This window comes from Myxocyprinus asiaticus, chromosome 2, assembly GCF_019703515.2.
Source record: "Myxocyprinus asiaticus isolate MX2 ecotype Aquarium Trade chromosome 2, UBuf_Myxa_2, whole genome shotgun sequence".
Taxonomy (NCBI): Eukaryota; Metazoa; Chordata; class Actinopteri; order Cypriniformes; family Catostomidae; genus Myxocyprinus; species Myxocyprinus asiaticus.
In genome coordinates, this window is record NC_059345.1 from 46281944 (window position 1) to 46301361 (window position 19418).

A 19418-nucleotide genomic window follows, 5' to 3' on the forward strand; every position below is an offset into this window, starting at 1 on the left:
GATTAGATAAAGCATAAGCAGAGTGGAGGAGAGCAGACAGGTGGGATAAAGAGGTTGACAAAAGAGTGCAGACAAAGGAGAAAGACTGAGACAGAAAGAGGCAGACAATAATCTGGAGAGTTGAGTCAGAAAATGTGTCTATAATGTGTATCAGTTTTAAGCTGAAGTCTCTAACTTTTTCGGTGTTAAAATACTTTCTCCTATTCCATCTTAAAATGCAGAGACAGCCATAAGTAAGCCATTCATAGGTTCATTTTCTTGAAAACTGTAAACACTATGTCTCTGTGGCGCTATGAAAATTCCTCTGTTTGTTTTGAGTGACCAGTCTCAAAAGAGATAATAACATTGACTCGACTAATGGCGTGAGCTGAGGACTTTCTGTTTGTTAGATCAACAGCAGAAGGGGGGCGTATTCAGAAAGCTGTTTTGAAAGCAAAAGCTGCATCCAAAACCACACACTGTCACAGTATGTACTATATTTGGTGAAGGACGCACTTATCTGCCGGCAAAAAAGTATGTTCTTTTAGGTATGCATGTGAGTAGTATGAATAGATTTTGGACATACTTCATCCGGGGATGTTGGCATCATCTCATGACCTGAATATATAATATAATAAAAACAATCGCGAAAACTATCTGCTTTTGTTTTGTTAAACAAGCACCATTTAAGCACAAGGAACAATTATCTTGGGATATACAGTATGTAGCACTTACAGTTGAGAAGAGCCATCCTCCTCGCGATTCACAGTGATTTAAATCCAGTGTTTATATACTGTGGATTCGGAATACTACTCCATTGGCATGTTTTTGGCATACTATATAGTAGAAAAGTATGGATATTTGGATGCAATACCGTTTAGTGGTGCAGAAATTACATACTTCAGCTTTAAATCGAAAAAATGCAAATGCTCTTTTCTTTCTTACCAGAGCTTGGATCAAGGCCTATACAGCCACATTAATTACTGCTGTTCCCATTGCTCCCACTCTCTCATGCTCATACAGCCACACACTTTCAACCTTAAATACTTCCAACATCAGCACCTACAGATGTTCACAAAAATGCATAGAGCCACTTAGATTGCATGAACAAATGAGAACATGTGTTGAGGAACCAGTGCTGAGGAGTAACAAACTAAAAACAGTGCTAGCAACATTACATTTTTCAGAAGCTTGACAGTAGTCCAGGTATTTTCACAATAAAGTAGCTTTACCAGTAACAAGCTACTTTTTCCAACAAGTTGCAGTGTAGCACAACAAATTGCTACATTGCTGATTTTTTTTTATATTTATCACACATTTGCACACATACAGTGAAATTATTTTTTTCACATATCCTAGTTAAGCTGGGGTCAGAGCACAGGATCAGCCATGATATGGTGCCCCTGGAGCAGATAGGGTCAAGGGCCTTGCTCAAGGGCCAAGCAGTAGCATCTTGGCAGTGGTGGGGCTTGAACCCCCAACCTTCTGATCAGTAACACAGAGCCTTAACTGCTGAGCCACTACTGCCCCTAAACCTGTTTTGAGGCTGTAATGAAATGTGCTCATTTAAACTGTCCTCCCACTTTCTCTCTCATATGCAGCATTGTGAATTCCAAAACATTAAAGTGAATCAGTTTGTTTGGGGGGTTCCTGTAAATGAATCATATCTCAGAATCTGGACTTTACAATGTATATCGCTGATCCTACCAATTCTTAAATAATATTTTTTAATTTTCTGACAATTAAGAACTGTTTCGTTCTCATCATTTACTATTTCTGTTGGTAAAAGCAAAAAAAGATGAGATAGCCATGTGTTATATAGTATATAGTTGGAAAGGTCTCAATTTGTAGAATGCAATGAGCAAATTTGTTACACTCAAGAGGCCAAACTGCAGTGTGTTTTAGTGTATGAAATTCTCAATGACACACATAAATATAATAAACAGGAGTGTCTTTTTGTCATTTTTTTCCCTTATAACTTCCTGAAACATACATATAACATAGACAATGAAATATCGTAACTTACAGCAGACCACCCCGATTCAAACGAGCCCAAAACAACATAATATGATAAGAAGATCTTGAAATATTCCTCAAAGAGTGTACATGGAAAGACGATGCACAAAATGGCACTCAACACACATTGTGTGTGTGTGTGTGTGTGTGTGTGTTTGTATGTGTTTGTTTTGTGTGTATGCACATGTCCAAGGACTTTGTGTGTGCCAACGCACATCCACATATGTGCTCATCTAAAGGATTGGGATGCTACTTAACACTTAATATTTCTGTATTTTGTAATCTAATCCATTCATTTCTAATGGCCGGTCATTTTTGACCGGGAACACAAGTGTAACAAAGTGAAATAACCCCCCCCCCAAAAAAATGTAGAGAAAATGTGTAATTTTTGTTGTTGTTGTTGTTGTGTTTTCAGATATTATATGTGAACAAAGTCAAGGAATTGTATTCCAATTGGATTAAGTAAAAAAAAAAAAAAAACATCATAAGAAAACATTTATAATCATCCTGGTCAAAATGACTGGAACACAACATAAGGGTTAAATAAACAATTCACTAATTCACTCAAACCCCTAAGGAGAAGTCAATGCATCCTCTTTTTTTAAAGCTAAATATTTACTCAGTGCTGTTTATTACTATGTTTTCGACAATGTATGATTAAATATGTGTTTCTATTTTCATTATTTGTATTTAGTAAAAATGTACTGTATGTATTTATGTTCAGTTTAATGTTGACACCCTTATTGTTTATTGTCACCTTAATTGAGATATTCATTAATCTTGTGCCAGACAAGAACTGTTATGATTGCAGAATTATAATAAATTGCCCACACTAATTTAGCCAAAAAGAAACGCAGAAATCTGCCTATGAATCATTTTACACATGCAGGATTGCCAACAACAGGTTGGCTGATGTGATCTTCAGTTTATGGCCTTAGAGTAGACCATAGAGGAGATCTTTATCCGATGGATAACTGTTACACCATACACTAGTTATAGTATTGTTGACCTTTTCTGTCTCCATTTACAGACATTTCTTTGGAAGTGCTGTTCATTCTACATATATCTGATCTGTTCGACCAAGCAGTGTCAGCATTCTAACTCATGACATACTGAACTAATGACATAGACATAACCTTTTTGAAAAGCTTTTTCACCTCTATGGAGATAGAAGGAATAGACTACAGGGCAAAACTGAATTTTAGCTTAATATTTGAACAGTAGTGAGAGTGTCTCGGAAGAGAGTAGAAAGTGTATGTGTGTGTTTTCCTGCAAACACTGCTGTTCATATATGTAAGTACAGCAGCGTTCACCCAACATCATCCATCTTAAAAAGTTTTAACTGCATCCTAGAGACTACATGAATACATAATGAAAATTAATCTTTCCAAAGGCACACAGCCAGAGCAGTGAACATTATAGATGTTTCCAGAATGCAGAACAGTGCACATCTCCTCTATCTGTGTTTTCCACTTCTTTCAAAGAGGATCTAAATATACCTTCTGAATTCATGCCAGAACTGCTTTTGGGAACTCTCCATGTTGCCTGCCCTCTATCTTTACAGGAGCACTCAGTCTTCACCCACGTACATCTCCTGTATTATTCACAACACGTGGGTGGAAACAGACAGGGTATTTTCCAGAAATCAGGAACCACTGCCTGCCTCCATCTCTGCTCTGCATCCACTCTCCACCCCTCACTTTATTTAGTGAATCGCTCACTGTTTAATATTCAGCACTATCTCAGGATAAGAAATTCTTCCAAAAATAGGATGATCAGATATGTTATGTACAAATGTGATATTAAGCCCCACAGGAAGATCACAGCACAAAACATTATATATTTGTTTATAGAGTGTTACAGATTTTTCTAGAGACATCTTGTAGAGTTAAATAACACACAAATAAACACTTACTCTACGTTTATTATATACTTGAGAGATATAAAGAGGCACAAGATGGTCACAAAGAATTCATAATCAAAGCTTATGGCTTTGGGATACTGCTTAGGGGAGGGTGTAATACCTGTAATATAAAAAAAATATTTTTTTCAATCATAACTTGATAATTAGAATTTATATGCTGCTTTTCACAAGTGTCGTATATAAAACTATTTTTTTTAAATCAGTGAATGAAATGCATTTAGTGTACAAGGAAGTGAAGATTTGAGGTGAAATGCTGATAATGAGTCTGATTTTGTTTTTGAATAAACATTATTTCATGAACATCATGATGGCGCCGCGGATGGCTGCCTCGGTGTGGAGCTCCTCAGTTCTTTTTTTGTTTTTGTTTGTTTGTCCTGTGTTTAGTAATCTTTTTCCAGTCAGTTTTAACAGAGACGAAATGCTGAACATTCGACAGCACGTACCAGACAATCTTTTCCCGGTTTTCGAATATTCAGACGTTTCGCTAGACATTTTAGTTGGAGGCGCAGCTCTGCTGTTCAAGAGACGCAGGCGAGGGAGATGAGCCGGTGCGCTGGTCAAACTCCGTCGGCATGGATTTCGAACAGCGCTGCCGAGTATTCACTTAGCGAATCTCCGCTATCTTCCTAACAAAACAGACTAACTACATCTCCTCTCTCGTACAAACAAGGACTTTTCAACCTCTGCTGCCTTGTGCTTCACAGAAACCTGGCTGAGTGAAGCCATTCCGGACAGCACGTGACATCTGCCGAGTTTCCAGCTGTTCAGAGCGTATTGCATTGCAGAGTTTAAGGGGAAAATGAGAGACAGTGGAACATGCTTTTATATCAATGAAAGTTGGTGTACAGATGTAACAACGTTAAAAAGATGTGCTGTCCTAATTTGGAAGCACTCTTTATTAACTGTAAGCCTTTCTACTCGCCGCGGGAGTATTCCTCGTTTATTCTGTTGAGTGTGTATATCGCACCAAACGCGTGTTTGAACACAGTGCTGTAACAGCTGGCTGATCAAATCACAGCAAATCTCACACGTGAACTGCCCAAATACAAACAGCACATCACATGCCCCACCAGAGACAGGAACATACTGGATCATTGTTACACAACAATAAAGGATGCATATCGCTCTGTCCCTAGAGCAGCTTTGGGACTCTCTGATCACTGTATGATTCATCTTCTTCCAACCAACAGGCAGAAATTAAAATCAGCCAAGCCAGTAGTAAGGACTGTAAAGAGATGGACCAATGAAGCAGAGCGGGAACTACAAGCCTGCTTCGATTTTATGGATTAGAGTGTTTTTGAGGCTGCAGCCACAGACCTGGATGAGCTCACAGATACTGTGACATCATATATCAGTTTCTGTGAGGATATGTGCATTCCTACTAGGACTTATTTAAAGTTCAACAATCACAAACCGTGGTTTACAGCAGAGCTCAGGCAGCTTCGTCAGGCCAAAGAGGATGCTTACAGGGGTGGGGATAAAGTCTTGTACAATCAGGCCAGGAACACACTGAACAAGGAAATCAGAGTGGCTAAAAGAAGATACTCTGAGAAGCTGAAAAACAAGTTTTCAGCTAACGACCCTGCATCAGTGTGGAGTGGCATGAAACAACTCACAAATTACAGGACTCCTAACCCCAACCCTGTAGGAAACCAACAACTGGCTGATGACCTGAATGTGTTATACTGCAGATTTGAAAGGCCCAATCTCACACCCCACACCCACTCTGACCTTCATTTCATACAAACACCAACACCTCCTGCAACCCCCCTCCTCCCCCCTCCTGCTACTCAACCTGCACTTAAGATCTGTGAAGATGATGTGAGCCACATCTTTCGGAAACAAAAGACGAGGAAGTCTTTAGGCCCAGATGGCTTCACTTAATGACTACAGACCTGTCGCCCTGATGTCTGTGGTCATGAAATAATTTGAGAGACTGGTGTTGGCCCACCTGAATAACATCACTGGACCCTTTCTAGATCCCCTTCAATTTGCTTATCGAGCAAACAGGTCTGTGGATGTTGCAGTCAACATAAGATTGCATCATATCCTGCAAGATCTGGACAGACCAGGGACATATGCAAGGATCCTTTTTGTGGACTTCAGTTCAGCTTTCAACACCATCATCCCAGCTATACTCCAGAATAAATTACACCAACTCTCTGTTCCCATGTCTATCTGTCAGTGGATTACCAGCTTTCTGACGGACAGGCAGCAGCTTGTGAGGCAGGGGAAACTCACTTCTAGAACCTGTGCAATCAGCACTGGTGCCCCCCAGGGATGTGTGCTCTCCCCACTACTCTTCTCCCTCTACACCAATGACTGCATCACCAAGGACCCCTCTGTCAATCTCCTGAAGTTTGCAGACGACACCACTGTCATCGGCCTCATCCGAGATGACGATGAGTCTGCATACAGAAGGGAGGTTGAACAGCTGGCTGTCTGATGCAGTCAAAACAACCTTGAGCTGAACACACTCAAAATGGTGGAGATCATTGTGGACTTTAGGAGAAACACCCCAACACTGACTCCCCTCACCATTCTAAACAGCACTGTGGCAGCATTTCAGGAATGGAGTCATTCAGGATCCTGGGCACTACCATCTCACAGGACCTGAAGTGGGAGACCCACATTGACTCCATTGTGAAAAAGGTCCAGCAGAGGTTGTACTTCCTTCGCCAGCTGAGGAAATTCAACCTGCCACAGGCGCTGCTGATACAGTTTTACTCAGCAGTCATTGAGTCTGTCCTCTGCACTTCAATAACTGTCTGGTTTGGTTCAGCTACGAAATCAGACATCAGAAGACTACAAAGGACAGTTCGGACTGCTGAGAGGATTATTGGTTGCCCCCTGCCCCCCCTTCAAGGACTATACACTTCCAGAGTGAGGAAAAAGGAAAAAGGCTGGATCCAGGACCCCACTCACTCTGCCCACTAACTTCTTGAACTGTTGCCTTCTGGCCGACGCTTCAGAGTTCTGAGCACCAGAACCGTCAGGCACAGGAACAGTTTTTTCCCTCAGGCTATCCATCTCATAAACAGTTAAATTGCCCCATTGAGCAATAACTATGTGCAATACACAGTTTAGTCTTTCTTATATTTATCCAACACATCCAACCTCTTCTGCCATTTCATTCCTCTGGAAAAAACAAAACAAAAAACATTTGCACTGTACATAACAGATTTGTATTTGCACTGTACATAACAGATTGTATTAGATTTGCACTACCCATGTTCATGTGTGTATGTATATGTGTGTCTGTACGTATGTGTATAATTAGTTTTATTTTTTATTTTTTATTATTATCTATGTCTTGCTGCTGTTTTTGTATTGTTTTTGTATTGTTGTACACTGGAAGTTCCTGACACCAAGACAAATTCCTTGTATGTGTAAGCATACTTGGCAATAAAGCTGATTCTGATTCTGATTTCAGTGTCATCTGATTATTACCATGAATGCTGTCCATTTGGAGTGCTCAAAACTGGAAAAAGAAAAAACTGAAGAAAGCAAAAAACAAACAAACAAACAAACAAAAAAAACATCAAAGCTAAATTGTTACACTTCTATAAGCCTGAGATTAAAGCATGAATTCCCCTGAAAGCTCATCTGTCTCTGTAAATCAAATTTTCTTGCACAGAGGTCTTTAACACACCCAACACACACTCACAGATAGAGAGAGGCAGAGAGAGAGAGAGAGAGAGAGAGAGAGAGAGATAAACTGAGACAGAGATAGAAAGAAAGACTGATGGACAGCAACAACATCAAAATAAAACATTTCATTCACAAAACCAAAAACAATAACAATGCAGAAAGAGAGCAGCAGAAAGAATTGCTGAACACATCTTACCTCATGATGGGTGAAGATTGGTGGGTTGTTGTTTTCATCCAGAACTTTGACTATGACAGTGCAAGAGCTGTTCAGCCCTGAAGAAAAAGTTAGAGAGCAGATTAAGTTCCCGTTGACTGCCATTACTGTAAGGGGACAGAATTGCATGTCAGATTCTACCCAGCATATTAAACATGCTAGCGAGATGTCAGTTGACTCACTATTCACACCGTGTGGGAAAGAAGTGACACCTTGAGACCTGTTGTTTGAGTCTATAATTTGACCAACTCTTTCAAATGCACTGTAGCTTTACCATGCTGCATAATTACAATAACTACAGTAGGGTGAATTAGGGTAATCTGGGACACCAAAACTCTGTGTGCAGTACATTAATTGCTTTACCGCAGGTAAGTCTATGCAAACATGACTATATTCTTGCTAAACTGTATGTTTATATTTATATTTACTAGATTAGAGTGCAACAAGAATAATATATATATATATATATATATATATATATATATATATATATATATATATATATATATATATATATACATACACAGTGTAGATGATAGTGGACTTCTGTATACATCTATAACTGTCTGGTTTGGTTCAGCCACCAAATCAGACAGAAGGAAACTACAGTGGACAGTCAGGACTGCTGAGAGGATTATTGGTGCCCCACTGCCCACCCTCCAAGACCTGTATGTCTCCAGAGTGAGGAAACGTGCTGGCAGAATCACTCTGGCCCCACACACCCTGCCCACTCCTTTTTTGAACTGTTGCCCTCTGGCCGGCACTACAGAACACTCAGCGCCAGGACAACCATGCACAAGAACAGTTTTTACCCTCAGGCCATTTACTGCATGAACAATTAAACTGCCTTCATGACTCCCATAGTGCAATAACGTATAAATATGTTATGTACATATGTAAATTCACTCACATTTAATTTAATAACTGTACTTACCCCTACCTTGCACATATATTACCACTTGTATATGTACATACGCCATACTATGTTATATGCATGTCTATTTATACTCTTACCTTGTTTTATATTCTGTGTCTCACTGTAATGTTCTGTGTGCACTTACTTGCTTGTTTCTCATATCACCCAAAAAAATAATAATAAAAAATCCTTGAGTACACGAGCACACTTGGCAATAAAGCTCATTCTGATACCGTATATACTGTATATATATATATATATAGTACTGTGCAAAAGTCTTAGGCACTTGTGAAAAATATTGCATAGTGAGGATGTTTTCAAAAATAATACCATAAATAGTTGTCATTGATCAATTAACATCATACTAAGTCCAGTAAACTTAAAAAAAAAAAAAAAGCTTAATCAATATTTGGTGTGACCATCTTTGCCTTCAAAACACCACCAATTCTCCTAGGTACACCTGGACACAGTTTTTCTTGGTTGTTGGAAGATAGGATGCTCCAAGCTTCTTGGAGAATTCACCACAGTTCTTCTATCTATTCAGGATGTCTCAATTGCTTTTGTCTCTTCATTTAATCCCAGACTGTATTGATGTTCAGTGGTGGGCTCTGTGGGGGTCATGCCATCTGTTGCAGGGCTCCCTGTTCTTCTATTCTATTTGCAAAATGAATATTTGGGAGTCTAAAATGTATATTTCCTATTGACACACTAAAGCAAAAGATATAAATAACCATCTTAAGACAAATGTTTTTGTGAAACATCTTACAGTATGTGCCTAAGACTTTTGCACAGTACTGTATATATATACAGTATATATATATATATATATTGTGATGAGGAGGAGGTTGGGGCCGGGCCGTAACTACAAACGCCCGGCCCCCAACGCTCTCTCTCCTCTCTCTCTCTCCTCTCTCTCTCACTGTCGCTCCGCCTTGCCCTCTCCCTCTCCTCTTTTTTTGTTTTTGTTTTTCCCTCCCCTTGTCCCCCTCCCCAGCTCTAGAGAGGCAGGGAAAAGCCTGCCTCCTTTGCTTCAGGCCAGGGAACCTATATACTGTATTTTAATGAGTGTATGATCAAATGCTCATGGAAAAGTTGTGTCTTTATTGAAGACAGAGAGGGGAGTCTGCTTCATGGATGGAGTTGGGAAGGTCATTCCAAGTCCAGAAAAGTGATTTGGTGCCTTTTTGTGTTGGTACTACAAGGCGCTGCTCATTTGTCATAGCTCTGCAGGAATGATTTTAGGTAAGCTGGAGCAGATTGTCTCATTTGTTGGTCTGAAGTGTTGCACAATCACAGTAAATTGCAGTAATTTGAAAGCACAAATATGTCTACCTTAGTTCACCCTACCTCAGGTTTTATATAGAATTATGTTTGAACTTGACAATGTGAAATTTGAAGAAAATGAATCTTTAAACAGACAAACCAATCAGAGAAAACTGCACAAAATGGCACTTGTTTAATTACTATGTATTATCTACTAGACTGATTTTGCATTGATCATCTAAAGAGGGATAAGTGAACCTTTAGCATCCTCTGCTGTAATGGTGAGTGTGTACTGTGGGGCGGTGCCCTCCATGCTGTCTGCCTGCACTGTGATCACTCCTGAGTCACGGTCCACACGGAACAAATTCCGTGGAGTTTCAGGCATCTGTCCAACCAGCCGATAAAAGATTCGCACATTATCTGTTTTCGGATCATCATTGTCAGCCGCTTGGACCGTGAGAATTTCCGTACCTGTAAGCAGAAGATCATACCATTCAAGAAACTCTCCAAATGTAGATTGCAGCCGAAAACAAGACTGAACATATTTCTTTGCTTCGATTGTGTAACCTTTAGTTGCAAGCTCCTTAACCACAGTATGGTACTGCATCTGTGGGAAAGTTGGCCTGTTGTCATTGGTGTCTCCCACCATCACTCTCAGCACTACAGACTTAGCAATCTCTCTGCCATCTGGCCTCTCCACCACTATATCAATATGAAACTAAGAGAAAAACAACAGGGTTGGGAGAGGTACTTTAAATAATTCTTGTGAATACTCATTTACAAAGACATCAGCTAATGTGTCACTGTCTGTTGATGTTGTAATGAATACAATAGTCATCTGAAACCTAACCAGCTGAAGAGAATACGTGCTCATTCAAATCCCCTTTATACAGACTAAAGAAAATGTCCCAAATAAGAGCAGAATTGTGTTTGTGTCTGTTTATAGGTTGTTCATCGAAGCACACCCTTCTTTCCACTGTTTGTTAAAATTTAGTGGCTTTAAATGTTAAAATTCAATGGTCTTTGAAATGGTTCTGCAGTTGTAGTGGGCTAATGTGATGAACTTTCTCTTAGGTTACAGCAATAACGAATGGGGATCAAACACCATGTCTGAAAGCTGCCTCATTTGCCCTTGTTGCCTCAAGCCATTTTACTCATTATACTGACCAAGTATATACACTTATGCAGAGCACTAGATGGGCAAAGCGCTGAGCTATAAACACCTGCCTATTACAGCCATCAGCATTAGTGAAACACTTAACCTTATAATTCAGTTTACCTTTACACACTATTCCACAGCAGATGTTTTTATGTATAAAATAAATAATAGTATTGTTGATGGCTGGCTCTTCTTTGGGAATGGAAAGTAAGTGCATTATTTTAACTGATTTTCATTCGTAGCTGATTTCACCAAACAATTCATCTGAGTGGAAGTCATGTGGATTTTGTGGGGAGCACAGTTTAATAATTAAGGCTGATTATATAAAGGCTTTGAGTATAAAGAAGCAAAACGAAAGGAAAAAAAAATAAAATAAAACATAACATAATATAACATAAACAAACAAACAAACAAAATACAACAAAAACACTCACACAGTTTATAGGTTGTACTTTTAACCAGAGGTGTGTAGTAATTTGCTACATTTTCTCCGTTACATTTACTTGAGTAACTTTTTGAAAAAAATAAATAAATAAATACTTTTAGAGTAGGTTTAAAAGTGGGAACTTTTTACTCTCACTCAAGTAAATTTCTAATGACATTTTTTTACTATTTACCTCTTCACAATGGGCGGCATTCCTGTCGTTACATTACTGGGTTTAATTTTAATTCATGTGTAATTTATTGAGAGATTAATTATTGAATGGGACTTTTACGAGAACGGAAATTCACACTGCTGCGCGCGATGTCACAGACTGTCTCTCAAGTCACCAATGCTGCAGCATTAAACTCTTCAAATTGAAACACTCTCTACACTCCGCACAGTGAAAAAAAATAATAGTTTAATCATGCAATGCTTTCATTTAACACCAAGGCAAGCTGGTATTTCAAGTTTAAAATCTCAGCTTCAACTTAAGGCAGCACGCTGAGGTAAGTTTTGGCTCTAATGCTAACACGGGCTTTTCTATGTAATGTGATGGCCATTTTCAGGGTGATAATGTAACTGGGCTCTTATGACATCAGTTTTTAAATCAGTGCAGCAATATATCAGTGCGCTTTGTCCTGCTTCCCACATGTCATGAGCAGTATTTATGCATTTACTGGAAACTATTGTAGCTACTTCGGGCGGATTAACTGTATAAATCCATGTAAACATCCAAGTTAAGTGTAAATGCCTTTTGCTCTGCTGTTCGCGTGATTGACAACTGCAGGGCGAACAGACAGCATTTCTGCAAGTGCACAGCGAGGGGCGTGAGGCACGCGTGTGAGAGATGTGTGGGCGTGAGGCGATAGTATGGTGAAGAGAGTGGCTCTGTCTGAAATCTTTCAATCATTCACTATTTCCTATATAGTGAATGGCAGTTAGTGCACTATATCTCAGCAGTGATTGAACGAAATGAGTGAGAGAATTCGGAAACTGACGTATAAACCAAGCGTCGGAGCTCTGGGGGTGTCGCAGAAACAATGTCACATATGCACTTTTAAAATACTTGGGCCTTACTTGATATTCTTATTAAATGATATAAATCTATATAATAATAAATCTTCATTCTGTTTGTCATTTTTAATATATACTGTGTGTTAATATAAAGAGTAAACACATTTGATCAAATAAAGAATACATTTTAAAATGTATTTGTATGTTTTGTCTCTCTATATGTTATTATGTTATTTTAATCAAGTAATGATTTGTCAAAAAATTATTTAATACATTCAGCATGAAATAAAACATTGCAGGAGTGAAGGAAGCAGTAAACTCCCAGCTCGTATGTGTTCCCCGTGGTGGATTGTGGGCAATTAACTGTCGTCGAGAAATTAGAGTGCATTGTGGGTAAGAATGTGTGTACAAAAGTAGGGAACGAGTGGCTCACTCAGAATGCAGTCCTACACTCCTACAAAATGGTGTACACCCGAAATAGTGCACTATATAGTGGATGGGGCGGTTTCAGACACAGTGAGTGTTCTGCGACCAGGGTTGGTGCCCTACTCAGGCTGCGTACTCTGCATTTAGAGAGCAGCGGTACTGCTGTACAGAACTAATGATCTAAATTCTTTCGACAGTGAAAACTGTAACTACACTGAAATAAGAATCCACGCAGGACTTTAAAAGCTATGAAATAGAGAAAGAAGGCATTAATAAAGCATGATCTTGCTTTGGTTTATATTTCAGCATTATACATAATGTCCTTGCGGGACATTTTCATATTTTCATCGTAATAATTACTAGAAATGTTTCCAAACCTCTCTTCTTATTGACAAATTCATCCAGATCTGACAAGAGCCCTTAAAGGGATATTTCACCCAAAAATTAAAATTTTCATTATTTACTCACCCTCATGCCACCCCAGATGTGTATGACTTTCTTTCATCTGCTGAACACAAATGAAGATTTTTAGAAGAATTTCTCAGCTCTATAGGTCCATACAGTGCAAGTGAATGGGTGGCAACATTTTAAAGCTACACAAAATCACATAAGTCATCATAAAAGTAATCCATAAGACTCCAGTGGTTAAATCAATATCTTCAGAAGTGATGTGATATGTGTGGATGAGAAACAGAGACACAGATCGCCTTCACATTATTCTTCTTGTGTTTTTGGTGATTCTTCTCTGCATATCGCCCCCTGCTGGGCAGGGAGAAGAATATTTAGCAAAAAAAGTATTTTTTTTGCTAATCTGTTTCTCACTCACATCTATCATATCACTTCTGAAGATATGGATTTAACTACTGGAGTCTTATGGATTAATTTTATGCTGCCTTTATGTGCTTTTTGGAGCATCAACATTTTGAACTACAGAGCTAAAATATTCTTCTAAAATATTAATTTGTGTTCTGCAGAAGAAAGGAAGTCATACACATCTGGGATGGCATGAGGGTGTAAATGATGAGATAATTTACATTTTTGTGTAAACAACCCCTTTAAAGTGATATCTCAGCCCTAATTTAATATTCTGTCATCATTTCCCTACCCTTTGTTGTTCCAAACCAGTGTGACCTTCTGTATTATGTGGAACACAAATATGTTAGACAGAATGTTAGGGACTGACAGTCTCGGTCACCATTCGCTTTCAAAATATGGAGAAAAAAAAAAAAAACATTCACTGAAATTAAGTAGTGACTCAAGCTAACATTCTGTCTAATATCTCCTTATTGTGTTGCATTGAAGAAAGAAAGTCATACAGGTTTGGAACAACATGATGTTGAATGATGACAGAATTTCCATTAATAATAATAATAATTCTGTAATACATGTTAATTGTGTATTATGGAATGGAATATAGGGGAGTTAACGTCTATTATATAATTTGTGAAAGTAACGAGTTACTCACTACTTGAGTACTCTTTTAATTGGATGCTTTCTTACTCTTACTCAAGTAATTATTTATGTTAGTACTTTTACTTCTACTTGAGTACTTTTTTAAAGTAATTGTACTTTTACTTGAGTAGTTTTTGGCTACTCTAACCACCTCTGCTTTTAACATTTCGCACACTTACTCTTCTGTCATTGAACCAGATTATTCAAAAGAGAAACTCCCAAAGTATGTAATGATTATAATAATTGAAGTCATCAAAGCTGCTTTTTGAAGAAAGCTCATTTATTATGTTTTTACCTTATTTAGTAGTCAGGGTTTAGAACATTTATACTGTACATCTGACAGAGTATGACAGAGGCATTTACAGTTTACCTGGTCTTGTGTTTCTCTGTCCAGAGGAGCATTAAGGTAAATTATTCCTTCCCTGTTAATAGTGAAGAGCATTTCTGGAAACTCTCCCTCAAGGCTATACTCCACTGGACTGCCACTCCACTTCACCTACAAATATACACAAACACACACACACACACACACACACACACACACACACACAATACACAACATAACAAATCGATACAATTGAAGACATCAACAGTATATGAACTTGAATGTAACTTGAGAATCCAAAGTATCAACCAAGTATCTCAAAGGCAAAAAAAAAAAAAAATAATTAAATGCTTTCCTCGTACAATGTACACAAGGCATACTGTGCACCTTAAAACTGGATTGTACACCAGACTTAAACAATAAAGAGATGTTTGAGGGGAACTCTGGATCTTTTAGCATGACTGAGAGTTGGCTATGTGTGGCAAGGCCAGGACCTGCCAAAATAATCCAGCTGCCCTCACGATTTTCCACTCTGCTGCAACAAACGATGCAAACGGTCCTGGAAAGGGTGTGGAATAGCACCGAAGAAGGAGAAGACCTTGGAGCAGGGAGAATGAGAGGGGACACGTGTATCTTTTCAATACCTTGTCCTCCAGCCGTTTGTTATGGAGATGGCTCTTCAAACTCAAGCACTTTGTATACAACAGTGGGCCTCTCTAAAAATGACCTGCTCGCACTTTTAAGAACCGTCAAGGGAGCAGAGCTTTGAAGAGATTAATGTGTGTCCTGCTGTTCTAAAAATGGTGTGCACCAACTAAGGTGATGTCATCTATTTAGTTTCCAAGGCCTGTTTTTGATAGAAGTAATAGAATCCTCTTAAGACTGAGTCAGTTTATATCTTTGATGTTTAGTGATATGGTGGATTGACAAGAGTGGTTGTTAACAGTTTGATGTTGAGAATGTATTCCTTTGAAAAAGAGAATGTTGCTTTTGGAGTCCATTCATGGATGGGATTCAGATTAACATGTTTGAAATCTAACAGAATGTTTAAGAGTGCTCTCTGTTTGAGCAAGACATTTTTTAAAACACACCTGCATGTTGTAACTTAAAAGGGATAGTTCACTTAAAAATTGTGTCATCATTTTCTCACCCTCATGTTGTTCCAAACTTGTATGACTTGATTTCTTCTTTGGAACACAAAAGGAGATGCTAGGCTGTTTTGCCATACAATGTAAGTGAATGGTGAATGATTCTGCCTAACATCTCATTTTGTGTTTCACTGGAAGAAAGTCATACAGATTTGAAACAACATGAGGGTGAGTAAATGATTCACAATTTAAATTTGTGAGTAAATTATCCCTTTACCCTTAAATGCATGGTACTTTTCTCTCTCATTCTTACATATTCAGGTCTTTAGAGACCCAACACTTATATCTATAAAAAATGGATGTACAAAATGCCCAGATAGTGTAACATTTTTAAAATATTTTCAAGACAATTAGAAAACAATAAAATAAAATATATTTTGATATATTTTGATGGTTTATGTTTAAGAAATTAAAGAGATAATGCAACAAATCAGGACAAATCAAGAACAGAATTCATTATATTCACACTGAAATTTCATGAGATGCAACTGGCTGTTAAACACATATTAAACTACACATAACACATAATCTACACATGTGTAATGTATGTGTAACTTATGTGTAGCTTATGTGTATTTTCTCAGGCACTTGCTGAGTCTAAATAGATGCACAACTTACATAATTTCAGAAGTACACTCAAACGACAGCAATCATATCATACTTTTCATGTGTAGTACTTGCTATAAATTTACTTTGATGTTGTTTCTTCATCAAATAGCAATATCAAATGTAAATCAAGTAAATCACTGAAACATTAGTGCCACCTTGAGTAACAAATAACATGTATATTATGTATGTGTATACGCAGGGCTTGAGTAGAGGGGGAGATGCGAGGGGATACCACCTCCCTTGTTGCAAAAAATACCAAAAAGCATCCCCCTTGTAAAACCACCATCCCCCTTACCATCCCCTTTAGATCAATTGTGTCATGTATTTCTTAGAACTAATCATGCAAGTAAAATATGTAATATTTAATTTTAATACGTTTGATAAATAACAGACTTTAAATAAGGGCGATTTGCTGGTCAGAATTAGATTTCGACTTGTGTGAGGTTGCCAGATTTCTATAGGTGAAATCCCCTAATCAGATCTGGACACTTGTACAGTTTGGATATATGCTGCCAGGGCGACGCTTTATTCACGCAATCTGGCAACCCTGAGCACGCAAAAAAGACACCAGTTTTATGAAAACACTGTAAAACAAGTATGTCTGAGTTTGCGATGGGTTGACTTATCCTTCATAGTGTTCACATGAAACTTACGCCACAAGTATAAAATATGTGTGTCTGCAGTGGTTGAGCGATCTAGAGAAAAACCCTTTTCATGATCATAACGTGGATTCTTTTTACAAAATTAATCAGAAAATACAATAACAGTGGGTAACTGGTGCATATTATGGCCATTTGTCCTAAGGGTCAATGATGAAGTTGCACGCATGTTTGCCCAGATCTATTAAATTAAAAATACTTTACACAGAATTCACACAAAACATTTACTTGAAAACACCTCTTCTATGTTGAACATTTTTCAATTGCTGAGTTTAAAGTCATATTAATATTGTTTCTGGGGCTTAAAGTAAAACATGTCATGCAGTGTCCAGAGAGTGTAAAAAAAAAACAAAAAAAAACAAAAGTCAAAGTCTCATTAAAAGCTGAAATTCCTGAAAAAAGAAATGTCGGCATGACTAGTGCAGAATAATCTTTTATTGTTATTTCTTAAAAAAAATAAGCAGTGAAACAATTGTGTTTTAAAATACGATTCATATTTAAAAATGCTTTTGTCCACCAAATAAAAATTGTGGTTTAACCAACATGTAGGTAGATTTTTTTTTAGATATAGGACACCTTTAGACCGTCAAGACTGAGCGTGAAGTTTTAAAAAACATCTGGTATTTATTTTGACATTTTTATGAAAAGGCACATTTTGTTCATGTGGTGTAACCCTGAGAAAACTTCTTGATATTTTTGACTCAAAAAGTTATAATATTAATAAAAAATAAAAATATATTGAAAAATGTGTTTTAAAACTTTTTGGAAATTAGTGATTCAGTTGTTTATACTCTCATTTATTGAAGGTGCAAAGAAAGTATTATAATACTTTTTACTTAATGGTTACACCACTTGACAATTTTATAGTTAGATTTTTTGTTTTGTTTTTGTGAAAAAAATGTATGAAACCAAATTGGACACAAAGATTACATTTCTGAGAACATGACACAAGTGTTTTAAACTAGATTTTTAAAAGACTTTTCATTATAACACTTTGTACAACCTTATTTGTCAGTGACCCATAAGTATTAGGACCCCCCCCCCAAAAAAATAAAAATAAATAAATAAATAAAATTAAAAAAAAAAATAAAAAATAAAAAAAAATAAATATATATATATATATATTTGATTACACCATCCCCCTTGAATTTATTTTTACAAATCGAATTCCACTGTTTATACGCATATAAAATACTGATAATTCACCATTGTTGATAGTTCATTGTTGCACAGAAAGTCAAAGTGATTTAGTATTTATTTGTATAAATATAGTACTAATTTCTCTTGTAATACACAAAGAATAGATAGAAATAGATATCCTGTGATAGTAAACTTAAAAAGATATGAAATAATTACACAAAATATAATTTAGGGAAGTGAAAAAAATAGACACTCTTACATACCTCGAGTCACAAGAGACCCTATACAATTTTGGTACTTAAACCATTATACATTATTGTATTATTTTTTCTTTTTTATTGTTTTTTTTTTTTTTTTTTTTTTCTGGCATTTTTTTGTTTTTGTTTTTTGGCATTTTTTTTTTTTTTTTTTTTTTTGTGTGTGTCACACTATTTATAAGAAATAGATTGAGGAATACTAAAGAGGTGTGGGCACAGCTCTGAGGTACAGGGGGTGGAATTAATAAAATTAATTAATCTACAGTATCAGTAATATCTAGTAATCTCTGTAAGGCAATCAAATTAGTTAAAACAGGAATACAACATGCTTTGTGAGTCTAAACAAAAAAAAAGTGAATAAAAAAATGTATACCATTTCTCTGGCAACTAAAGATATTTGGATGAAATAGAAATGAACAATGGGCAGTTAATTCAGTTCTACGGCAGTGTGGTAATTTGTCCTGAATTACCACCTCTGTACTTGATAGATCTGAATGAGAACAAACAAACAAAGCTGAAATCACATGCTGATAGATTTGAATGAGAACAAACAAACAAAGCTGAAACCACATGCTGAACTCATCCACTTAACTTTATGTGCAAATAAAGCTCTTTATATGAAATACCAGAAGTGTTTTTTTAGGAACACATGGAGATAAGAGGATTAAGATAAAAATGTTTAGGTTTATTTTTATGCATTTAAAAAATAGAAATATGGTTGAAATGAGGAGAGTGCAGCATGTTGCTATGAGAGACAAAAGAGAAATGCATGACACAGACTCTGAGTCCTTCATGACCACTAATCTGTTTCATAATCAGTGTGACTCTAACCACCCACATGT

General features: G+C 37.2%; 1 protein-coding gene across 1 annotated transcript in view; it reads right to left on the reverse strand.

Moving 5' to 3' along the window:
• cdh16 (cadherin 16, KSP-cadherin) overlaps positions 1-19418 on the reverse strand; it is a 66651-nt gene that overhangs the window by 33788 nt on the left and 13445 nt on the right. The window contains exons 4-7 of the mRNA XM_051644856.1: positions 14809-14934; positions 10531-10681; positions 10222-10434; positions 7767-7843 (exon numbers count right to left, since the gene is read on the reverse strand). Coding sequence (XP_051500816.1) covers positions 7767-7843; positions 10222-10434; positions 10531-10681; positions 14809-14934 — 567 coding nt within the window. The remainder of the gene's footprint in view (positions 1-7766; positions 7844-10221; positions 10435-10530; positions 10682-14808; positions 14935-19418) is intronic.